This window comes from Miscanthus floridulus, chromosome 13, assembly GCF_019320115.1.
Source record: "Miscanthus floridulus cultivar M001 chromosome 13, ASM1932011v1, whole genome shotgun sequence".
Lineage (NCBI taxonomy): Eukaryota > Viridiplantae > Streptophyta > Magnoliopsida > Poales > Poaceae > Miscanthus > Miscanthus floridulus.
The window spans coordinates 24,741,072-24,753,350 of NC_089592.1; the positions used below are offsets into that span (position 1 = coordinate 24,741,072).

Sequence of the window (12,279 nt, forward strand, 5' to 3'; positions counted from 1 at the left end):
ACGCGTGCGAAGTACACATATATATTACTATTAGCAGCGTATTCGAAAATGTATTTTAATATCAAAACTAATCATTAAATGAAAAAAGAAACCAAAAATAGAAACCAGAAAAAGGAAAAAAAAGAGGGACATTTAGTCCCGGTTGGTGTTTCCAACCGGGACTAAAGGTACTGCCCCGTGGCGGTCCCTGGCCAGGCCTGGAGGCCCCCTTTACTCCCGGTTGGTGTTTCCAACCGGGACTAAAAGGTCCCCTTTAGTCCCGGGCGTCAAGCCAGGACTAAAGGAGGGTACCTTTAGTCCCAGATTGGTGCTCCAGGTTGGGAAACCGGGACTAAAGGGGTTTCCCAACCGGGAGCAAAAAGCCTTGCTGCACTAGTGGTAGGACTATTGAGATAGCCGCGATGGAGGTGTTTATAAGACACGACTGGAGATTTGCCAACAGGCTTGCTTTTTAGTTGTGGCTTTTGAAAACTTTTTTTGTTGTCTTTATGGCTCAAAACTTTGTTTTTGAGATTCCTGGACCGTTTTGCTCTCGCTTGTAATAACGAACAACCATATGCATTAGTCGATGCAGAAGCTGGGATATTAATATATTCCCTTTTCTAAAAAATCGGACAAGCTGAGGGAGGTAAATCGGATGGTTTAAAGAGTTGGAGGAGTATAAAAATATAATCCAATTTGCCGATCGAGGGGCTAATTGGAATAACACAATAGTTGAGGATGGTCGGACAAACTCTTTCCAAAAATAAAATTGCTACAACCAAGTCAACTTAGAAAGAATTGAGCCCAAGGACATATAGTTTTTTTTGGGAATATCTATTTATCTGTCGACATATTTTGAATGGTAAAATATGTCGAATTTTATAATGTTGCACGTGTTATTCTCTGATGTTGCACATGTTATCCTCCGATGTTGCATATGACTGAAACAATGAAGCATACAACATGCATGAACAATGTTTGAAACATGATAAAATATCATCTGCAACATCTTATACAACTTGTCATATTTCCTCCTCTACAACATTTGCAACATCAAATAACAACATTTACAACATGAAAGAACAACATTCGCAACATCAAAAAAATTGATAGATTTTTTCCTCAAAAATATGTCAGCAGATAAATAGAAAATATGTAGTTTTTTTCTTGATAAGAGCTCAAGGACATATAGTTAAGTGCACACTACTCCCTCTGTCCGTGACTAAATAGATTCCTGGAGTTGTCTTAAGTCAAACTTTTTAAACTTTGACCAAATTCGTAGAAAAACATCAAGATTTATTATATCAAACTAGTATCATTAAATGTACCATTGACTATATTTTCATAATGTGTTCATTTTATGTCACAGATGTTGTTACTTTTTTCTATAAAATTAGTCAAACTTAAAAAAGTTTGACTGGTACGGATTCTATGAATTGATTTATTTGGAGATAGAGGGAGTAGCTTCTAGCCCAGCCACCATGAATACAGAAGAGGGTAGGTGACAAACTAGCCAGGCCTAGCCCAATTTAGTCATGGACAGCTGGTTTATTAGCGCAACTCTAGCTCCACACTATTTATCATAATTCTACCATATATGATTTGGAGTTTGTAGAATAAAATAAGTTGGTTTGAATATAAGTATTTATCTCAAAATTTAATAACAAAATTGCTCAACTAAATGTCGTCGTCCATGTGTCTATAGCTCCGATTTCAATAATTTCTGGTGCCTGGAAATTGTTCCATCTAACTCTACGCCAAACAAGCCATACTTTTTCTTGGTAAAAGAAAGATTTTATTAATTCACAATCATTACATCGAGTTGTACAATAGTTATGAACCCACAGGCCAAGGTTTGGATTTTACAGTTGCAAAAAGATCACTAAAGTATATATATACATATCTGCAAGATCTTCCGAGAAACACAATACATTTGCAAATACTACAAACTATATAGACACTGAATTGTTGTCCAGCTGGTTATAGCCACGCTGTCACCTAATTTTAGTTGATTAGATCCACATACAGTGAATCCAATATGCCTTTGATACTCCGTGAATCGGTGTATCCATCGACATCTTTGTATACAAAATCCATTGTACTAGCCAGGTTGGCTACCCTCTCCAGAAGAGCCTTTGGTTGTGGCTGTCTCATGCACTCTTCGGTGATGTCCATCCACGCTTCCTCGATCAGTTCTCTAAGCTTTTCTATGGCTTGTTCTATTGTGGTACCATATTCTTTTGCACAAGTTTGCACTGTAGATACCATATTCTTTGAGGCTTCTTCTCGCTGCAGCCAAAAACATTGAAAAGTTTAGGAACGATTCTATAATTGAGCTTATCATTTATTAGCACTTAGAAAATATAGACTAACTGGCACCTTGTACGACACTATATCATTAGCGAGGCGTCCAATAACACAGATAGCTCGGATGATTTTCGGATAGGTAGAAGCCCACTCAATAGCTTCGCTAGTTGCCACATCTCCCATTGAAATGAATCCCAGGCTCACGATGTGCATACAACCACTACTGCGTGCTGAAATTTTTAGATGCTCATCAACGGTGGCTGGCACATATTTCTTGTCACGCCATTCGGTCTCAGCATTATAGCATTTGGCCATGTCGATTATCTAAAATGCATGTAAGATTAGTGTGAAAGCTCAAAGATGATACAATATATCCCAAAGTGAAAACTACCCAGGCAAACCTTTAAATTTGTAATGGAGGCCTCAGGGAGCTCTAACTACTGTTAGCAAATGCCATTTTGTCTGGAACGCATTAATTATTCTTTATACTTGATGCGTATACTATGTGCACCCAAACTCTCAAACACACATAAGTTTAAACTAATGCCGAAATTATTGCTCTCTCTATGAAAAAATACTTACTGATTTATATATTTCTTTCTGTATGGAGTATTAAGAATATAAGAAAAGTATTTTTAAACTATACTTGTCACTAAACTCTTATAAGATATCATTGGTTACAATAAAAATAAATTTGTATTGAAAGACGTGTGGAATATAATGTGGATCCATTGATACAACTTTTATCTACTATGCATGCATATAATCTGAATAATTGTTGAACAAATGTTTTTCAAGAATTAAGCCAGGCATTTCATAATCATAAGCCCCAAATTTTGGATGTTGTAGTTAATATTAGATCAAGCAAAATTATTAGAACTAAATTAGTTTAGATGTTGTACACTTGTTTGATTAGTATATATTGAATAAAAATAAAGTAGTGACAATCATGTTGCTCTAAATTAATTTTAGATCGCATTGTACCATAGTAAGATTATAAATATGTTAATCACAAGGATGCACAATGAACATTTGGACATACACACATAATATAACCATGATGGCTTTTAGATATGTCAATCACGATAATTTTCCTCCTAGGGATATATACAATTGTTTCTCCATTTTAATCTTGTTTCAGTAAGACATACCAGTCCTTTAACCAACTTGGCATGTTTGTTGTTTTGAAGATTCAACCCCTCCTCAATGGCTTTTACGGTGGTAAGTATATTTATATATAAAGTCCTCAAGTATGTTGGGCATTGCTCTACTGCTTCTTCATCCCACCTGTCATTTATGAAACTTATGATTATATTAACATGATGTATTGAAAATATAACTTCTAGAGACATCAGCTTTCCATACAAATAAATAATTAGGACTATATAAATTTATTACCCTATAAGCAACATGATGAATATGGACAGAAGTGTTGCAAACCTTTGCAGTGCTGCAGTGAAGACATTGCCTTCTTCTGTGGTGCAATGATTGTCATACAAGTCATCGAGTATAGACACAATCGTAATCAATTGTGTAAGCATCTTTCGTGAATAGGAATATTGGGGCTCAAAGAATACCCCCATCATCCAGAAATGCATCTCCACCATCCTATCTCGTGCATAGATTGACGTGTTAGCCTGTGTTTGGAACTCTTTCCACCAGCTGTAAATATATATAGGGCATGATAAGATATCTAGAAATAATGGTAATGAGAGAACTTAGTACAACATCACTATGCTATTAATGATGGCACTTACAGTGTAAGATCTTTTAGCTCCTCACAATATAGGGTTAGCAAAATGTTGAAGTCTAACTTTGAAAACTCTAGGAGCATATTATTGTGTGTAGTATTTTTCTCGTATATTGAGATATATTGCCTCGCTTGTACTCTTTTGAGTCTTCTAAAAAGAGGTGTTTCCAATGCATATTTCACTTCTTTTAATTGTGGTTCGAGATCGTCTACAATATACTGAAGCTGACACTTGGTGAAAATAAGAATATTGTCAAGCACTTCTTCCCCTTTCACTCTAAGATGTGCTGCTTCATACATTCTCAATAAACATCTTGCATCATCTGTTACAATATTTCCTTTGTCATCTCTGAACTTCAAAAATACATCTGTGACATTAAAAACACATGAGACATCAATTATATTGTTGTCCAGAAGTATGGACTATGAAACGGTTGTAAGAGATGGCAGTGACAGAATAATAGTATAAAGTCCATTGTTTAGTCTCCAACTTGAACGGTAGTTCAATTTTCAACTTTGAAGGATGAAACTGGGTATTGGATGCTCTCCAACTACCGAAATCGAGCAAATTTGGTCCTCTCTCTTGTTTCAAATGTGGTTTTCTATTTTTTGAAAATAAAAAAATTCTTGTTTAACCTCTAAAAATTAGTAAGTAGTTTTGTATCTTAAATCAGAGAAATGTGAAAGCTGTACAATTTTTTTTCTAAAGATGTCATCTATATGCTATGCTCTTTTCATAGTTATTTGAATCTTATTCGTTCATCTTCTTCAAGTTTCAGTACAAGGAATAAAATAGTAGAAAAAATAAGTAAGTTCAAAATAAATCTAAATAGATCTCCCCCACAGTTTTTGCCTCAAAAAAAGTCTAAATAGATCATTAACTAATAGATAACATTTTTAAAAATAAACTGATACTTACATATTTACCTAATCTAAAATAAATTAGTTAAGATGATTCTTTAGTGATTAAACTAGATTTTTATTATTTTAAGAAAAAATAGAAACCATCTTTGAAACTAACAGTTGGAGGCTGTCTTGTGTCATTTTTATAAGCAGATACTACATTTAACACTTGAGCATATGTATCGCCACACTATTTGAAGTAATAAAAACCTCTTTGTTGCTTCGGTGGAAGGTGTGTATACCATAAAAGTCCTTCTGAAGTCATATGAAGTTCCATCTAAGTAATATACGACAATTAAATAGCAAAATAAAATATGTCTGGAATCTAACCAGAAGAAATATGATATCCATGCTTCCGAAGCAAATAGAAAAGATTTGAGGTTGTAAGAAGATCAAGATCTTGATCCCTAGCTTCGAAGACATTGTACATTAATTTATCAATCTCCTTGGTATAGTGATAATCCAATCCAAGCCGTTCTAGTGTATCAATACAGTCTAACTTATCAGACAAATCAAAAGAATCAGCATCCAGTAGCATTTTCTTCACCTCCTCCTTCATTATTTTGACCTTATCCTTCATCATCAAATACTGCAAGAAAGATATTTCTAATGTTATAGTTAATCTCTCTGTAGTGTAAATGTCAGTGTGCAAACGAATCCTTTCATATGCACAACACAATGAGCCAGATTCTACTTGAAGAGACACCTAGATGTTGATGGAGGTCAGCAGCTCAACCAGGCTGGGTGTATGCATTCTCTTTGTTTCGTTGCTACCTGCTTCGCCTCACAGATCGATGTGAGACGGTGTTTGGTTGCTCACATGAGAACATGTTACATGAGATAAAAATTGATCATCATCAAGGATAATCTGGCCAAAAGAAATTGCAATGGTAGTAAGGTTTGCAGCTTTTGCAGTAGCCTGGAAACCATAAAACATTTATTCTTCGATTGTATTGTCGCTAAGGCTCTATGGCGTATGGTTCACTGGGTTTTTGGTTTGAGACCACCGAGGAACATAGCTCATATGTTTGGAGGTTGGTCTAAATTGGGTCAACAAAAACACAATCTCTTATTATTGACAGGTGCAGCGGCCCTTTGTTGGGTTATTTGGCTCACAAGGAATGATTTGGTGTTTAATAAATGTCAACCAAAAACATTTTTGCAAGTACTCTTCAGGGCGACAATACTGGCTCTGATTTTGGGCTCCATTGCAACGGCTGGATGAACACAGGGTGCTTATCCAAGATGTGTGCAGAAATTTAGAGTCAAAAGCCATGTTTATTTTTGCTTCAAATGGTTGGAACTTTAGTAGTCGCCTTGGGAACTAGTTGGCACCTGTGTGAGTTCCGTTTGGAGTGAGTGTGTAATAAGCTTGGTGTGATGCTTCTCTTTTGTGAGAAGCTGAAGCCGGAACATATGGTTACATTATCTAAAAAAAATCAAGGTGCCTATTATCATGTGCAACTATATCCTCTTATATATAGAGAGATGTTTATTTATCATGTTGTTCCTTAATATGTTTTTAGAAAAACATTGGACCATTTTGTATATGCTCATCAGCACCAATATAACATTAACTGGTGAAGCTAGTGTCCAGTGATTCTGGCCTGAGGCAAACGTCCAAAATCTCTCTCTCTATATATACGTATCCTGTGAACCAGGCTGAGGAAGAATTTTCTTGCATGGGCGGAACTAGCTCAGAAAGGCAGTATAGGCAACAAATCACCGTGAACTTGTATCCTATTGGTGGGTTTGGTTTGTTGGGATATATTCAATCAATCAATCACACCCTTGATAATAATCGATCCCTACACATCGACCAGTTACATATATAGCCTAGAATTTTAGCAGTCATGCAAAATAAAACAAAGTGTTGGCGGTCTTGGCACCTTTTCCTGCAGCGATGTGATGAGAGCCAAATGACATGTTTAATTAGTTTTGTAGCGTATGGAGCATGTACCTGTGATGGAGTGCATGGGATGTGGTGGAGGAAGAAGTCACCCCATGGGCTCGGGGTGTATGTCTGTGGCCTGCGCTGCTGCACCTGTGAGACCAGAGGGACGGGGCCGCTGGTGGCCATCTCTGGGTGGCTGCTGGGGCCGTTAGATCAATGCGAAGCAGGAGAGGCTTTAGAGAGCTCACTGGTAGAGAACCGAGCTTTACTCCCGGTGGGGAACCCCCTCTAGTCCCGGTTCCCCACCCGGGAGCAAGCATCCGGGACTAAAGGGGGGGTCCTTTAGTCCCGGGTCAGGAACCGGGACTAAAGGAGGACCTTTAGTCCCGGTGGGTAACACCAACCGGGACTAAAGGTGCCTCCTGACATGCCACGATGGCCGGCACCTTTAGTCCCGGTTGGTAATACGAACCGGGACTAAAGGTTTTTTTCTTTTTTCTTTTCTTTTCATTTTTTTGTTTTCTTTTCAAAATAGGTTTTCGAAGTCGTATTGTACGCTGCTAATTATACATTTATATGCGCATATAGTATGTTTCGGTTCAAGCACAATGAACGTATTAAATCACACAATTCAAGCATAGAAATATATATATATATATATATGCATGCATCATATATATATTTACATGCATGCATGCATATGTGTATTTTACATTATATTATTTCATGTGCATATATTACAAAAGATTGCATTATAGTTGTTGTGACATAACAAGTTTCTTCTCATCCTCTAGCTTGGCTTCAATGGCAGTGTTGGGTCGAAGTAGAACTCGCCCTTGGAATCGATGACCTGCTCATTAAAAAATCCGGCTATAGACTCTTGAATTGCTTTGATTTGGTCTTGCCGTATGACCTTTTCCTCCAACCATCGAGTCTACAGGTTTGAATTAAAGGAAAATAAATTAATATATGTACATATATATATATATATAAAGACATAGTAACACAATCAATAATAATAATTAAATGAATATATAGTGTATTTTTAACGTACTTTGAGTCTCTCTGTAGGAGTTCTTTGGGAGAGCACCTTGATAAACTTGCAAACATAGTAACCACAGTAGTTGTTCCCCTGTTCCTGCCTCAGACACCACTTTACGAGAAAAAGATTTGTCATCCAATCTGGTGATCCGGTGAAAGCTATATGTTTAATTAATAAAGATGATGCGATTCAGGGGACTTACTTTCAATGGGATTACATTCAGTGGCGCTTTGCATTTTTCCATGTGTTGCTTCTCAATAAAGGTTTTCCAAACACTGCCCAATAAAAAATTTGCCACGTCATCAGATATAGTTAATCATCATGTTTGTGTGTATATATAGTTGCTAGAGATCCCGAAATTACCTCTGGATAATATCTATCATATCTTGGTAGTCTTGTTGTGGTTTTCTCATCGAGTCATAGATTATCAAGTGACTTTTCACCAGATCGATGTCCATCAATATCCAGTGATTGCTGCATGTGTTTATAGGATATAACGCATAACACTCATTAATTAACTAGAATCAACATATGAGCTATTAAGGCTATGATCGACATGATTAACACTCACTTGAAGTTATAGGGAAAGAGTATATCCTTCTTGTGGCGTTGGTTCACTAAGAAGTTCATGATGTTACTCTCTGACTCAGACTTCCAATTAGTCATTGGAGTAATTGGGTCTTTGAATACTATATGGGGATCAACAAAACCAATTTCATTGCAGCCTTCTTTTCTGAGCTCTGTCATTGTAAATCTGCATATATATAGTACTTGTTAGGATAATTTATATGCATATGCACACATATGATGAGTTTAATAATAGATCGAAAGAATTATTACTTACAGGCAATAGCAGCTAATGATAACTTTGTCCAGAGAGGTAAGGTGGCATAGTTGATGAAATTCTGCAAAGTCAACATACATAACATCATCGCCACGGAACCAATGTTCGTCTCTAATTCTGACACCAACGCAGAAGTCTCCACTGGTAGACGCCTGCATGTACCACTTGTTTAGCAGGTACATTTGCGTCCCCAGATCAGATAAGGCTTGAGGGTTGTATAGACTCTGGCCTAGTACAAATTTTTTCTTCCAAATATCAACCTCCGCCGCACTCTCAATTTTTCCATCACCAAACATCTGGTAAAGGTCGAGACCAGTCTCATCAAGAAATTCACCAAGGTGATCCAAATCGACATCCGGAGGTATGTTTGCCTAATGCATTAATCCTAAATTCGAACCATATTCATTACCAACAACTAGCGGGGGGATTGATTGGTGCGCTTGTTGTCCGAGTTGGGCAACTCCTTTCCCTGCCCGCTTCTTTTTCTGTGCCGCCTCAATTGACTTGGTGAGAGTGCGGTCATAGTCTGATAACGTTGATTTGGACGGCTTACGAGATTCCCGCTGTTGATGCTGGTAAGAAGTCACCTTTTTTCTTAAAATATCCGGAGCTACGAAGAAGTACGGTTTCTCTGGGTTTCTCCTTGCTTCTTGATTCATTTTAAGTTTGTCATAGAATCTAGACATGTCTTTTTTATATGCATCAGTTCCTTCTTCCTTCTCTTCAGATATTATTTTGGGAATAGCCCTTGGTTTCACGGTGGCTTTCTTTGCAGGCGGGGACTGATTCTTCGTTTGAGGGGCTGGCCTCTTGCTAGGCTTCTTGGTAGGCGAGGGCGGGGGAGGCGTTGGAGACCTCCTTGGAGGTGTTGGCAGCGGCGTTGGAGACCTCCTTGGAGGTGTTGGCAGCGGCGTTGGAGACCTCCTTGGAGGTGGCGGCTGTGGCGTTGGAGACCTCCTTGGAGAGGGTGTGGATGCAGCCTCGTCTTCCAACACAATGTCATCGTACAGAGCACTATGATGATCTGGCGATTGAACAATTGGATTTAGGTTGGGGGAGGATCTGCTACAAAAAAAGGAATGACATATTATTATGAGCAGATTGTTAATTATTTAAGCCAATACAAATTAATGATGTAGTGTTTTCATCCGCACGTACCTATGGTGAGGTAGTTCAGAAGGAGGTGGAGCCGACATCCCTGGAATGATGATGTAGCGCTTACGCCATAGAATGAATGTCTTCTCCGCTTCTCCTAGAGTCTTCTCGCCATCACCTCCAGGAATGTCAAGAGGCAAATCACTAAAACCTTTTTCAGCTTTATCTACCGAGATGGTGGCATATCCTTCTTGGATTATATTCCCATGAATCCTTGGTGTCTTGGTTCGGTCGATAGGATTAACAAGACCGATAGCCACCTTGATTGTGGAATTCTCCTTCGGAATGTGTAGCTCACACGTTGTACAAGGTTCAGTGACGTCATCCACAGGGAAGCGCAGTCCTGTGTCCCCTTGATTTGGTATCTCCGTGGAAGCGCAGCTGCTTTTCAACTGAACAGATTGGCTAATGTTGATTCCTGGCTCTGATGCCTGCTTGCTTGCACTCACTGCTATTTGCACTTGCCTTTTGATTTCCTCCTGCATTCTCGCTTCAAGGTTTTTTTCCCGCTCCTGTGCTTCACGCACCGCTTCCTCCAACCTCTGGAGCCGGTGTGCCTCTTCTTCCTTCTTTCTCTGGCGACTTCTGTAGGAAGGTCTGTCCTGAGGGAATCCATGCTCCCACGAGACACTTCCTTTGCCTCTAGTTCGGCCACCATGTTCAATAGTCCCGATGGCGTATGTCAGCTCATCCTTCTCTCTGTTGGGCCTGAACTCACCACTAGCAGCAGCTCTCTGAGCATAAAACAATCTTTCTGCTGCTTCTTGCAGTCTTGCGCCATAAACGCACTTCCCTGTCTCCTGGTCTAGTGTTCCCCCATGAGCGAAAAACCAATTCTTTGCACGTTCTCCCCACTCGAGTGATTCTGGTCTGATACCCTTGGCAAGAAGGTCTGCTTCCATTTTGTTCCACTTCTTAATGGCAGTCGGGTAGCCACCTGATCCCAAGGTATGGTGGTATGTCTTCTGTTGGGCATTACGTTGGTTCTTTATCACCCGACTCACACCCTCTTCTGAAGTCTTGTACTGTACAAACTCATCCCAATAGGGCCTCTGCTTTGAGATCGGGCCTGGGACAGTAAAATCTGGTGCTATGTTCTTCTTGACATACGTCGTGTATAGGTGTTTCTTCCAAGTCTGAAACTGGGTGGCCATCTTCTTCATTGCCCAATCCCTAACTCGCTCCTTCAATTCATCACCATCTATTATATCATCATAATCATCTGTTTGGAGCGTGAAATGTACCAAGACATCATTCCAAATTAACGCCTTGTCACGATCGGAGACAAAACTGATATGAGGAGCATTGGTCTTCTTCTTCCATTCACGGGTACTAATCGGGAGCCGGTCCCGTACAAGGTAACCACAGTGGTGCACAAATTTCATTTTATTCGGCCCCCCCGGTTCTCCTGTATCCACATTGAACTCCGAGATGATGAAGCGACCCTCCAATGGCTTTTTGGGACCTCGAACATTTTTACTCTTCGTTGTAGTTGTTGATGTCGATCCAGAGGGCTACAAAACATAAACATTATTTTTAATGTCATGAGCACACATAAGACATATGATAATATATATATATATAGCTAATAATAAAAAATATATACTTGGCCAATATGTTGTTGCTCATTTTGTTCAAGAGCTAAGTACTGACTCCCGTCATCTACATCCTCTTGCACGTTATTTTTAGCACCATCATCGCCGGCAACTTGAGTGCCAGTGTTGATCAAATTCATCATCAACTCCTCCTCATCCATATTTCTCGGGTCGGCCATCTAGCTTCAAAAAACAAAACCAATATATAGTACGTCAAATCTTTGCTTATTACATGCGTAAAATCTACAAACAATATGCATGGACGAAATGCATATGAATACAAATGACGTATATATACGTGTCGGCGCGGTGGCCGGTGTGCTGACGACGATGACGTGAGGCGCGGTGGCAACATTAATATATTATATCTGTATATTCAAAGTTCACAAATGAAGAAACATGTGATATTTTTGATAAACTAAAAAACGCTTAGTTTATAAACTGGGTATCAAAATTGAGTTCCTATTTGACCATTATATATCCTACAACAAATCCTTCAAAAAAAAAGACCCTACATGAATATATTTGGATAAAATTTCGTTAACAAACATTGATCTATGAAGATAGAAAAAATTCTTCTATTGAAACTGCATCTTGAAATAATGGCATATCATATAGTGATGAATATATGGCGGTTGATGGGCTGGATCATTAGCGGATGGTTCGTAGCGTTGTTTCCAAATAATATATAGCGTGTTTATTATACAAGCCATGGATTTACATCGATCTAATTAATTTCTAAAGTAATTTCATTGGTGATCCTTAATTATACTTGTCATTTAGAGTTCCAAATATTCAAAACTTGCC

General features: G+C 38.6%; 1 protein-coding gene across 1 annotated transcript; it reads right to left on the reverse strand.

Moving 5' to 3' along the window:
• Positions 1-1,901: 1,901 nt before the first annotated feature.
• Positions 1,902-7,022, reverse strand: LOC136502165 ((E)-beta-caryophyllene synthase-like). Its single transcript, XM_066497640.1, has 7 exons — positions 6,903-7,022; positions 5,273-5,531; positions 4,047-4,407; positions 3,730-3,951; positions 3,441-3,576; positions 2,362-2,613; positions 1,902-2,271 (listed from the first exon to the last, which is right to left on the reverse strand). Exons 1-7 carry the CDS (start codon positions 7,020-7,022, stop codon positions 1,987-1,989), a joined length of 1,635 nt encoding a protein of 544 aa, XP_066353737.1. The 3' UTR covers positions 1,902-1,986.
• Positions 7,023-12,279: the final 5,257 nt, after the last annotated feature.

Excerpts from the sequence above, each read along its gene's own strand:
- LOC136502165 (XM_066497640.1), bottom strand. The coding sequence starts at position 7,022 with ATGGCCACCAGCGGCCCCGTCCCTCTGGTCTCACAGGTGCAGCAGCGC. Across the intron at positions 5,532-6,902 it reads TCCCATGCACTCCATCACAG|TATTTGATGATGAAGGATAA; the intron begins GTACATGCTCCA and ends TCTTTCTTGCAG. Across the intron at positions 3,952-4,046 it reads GAGCTAAAAGATCTTACACT|CTGGTGGAAAGAGTTCCAAA; the intron begins GTAAGTGCCATC and ends ATATATTTACAG.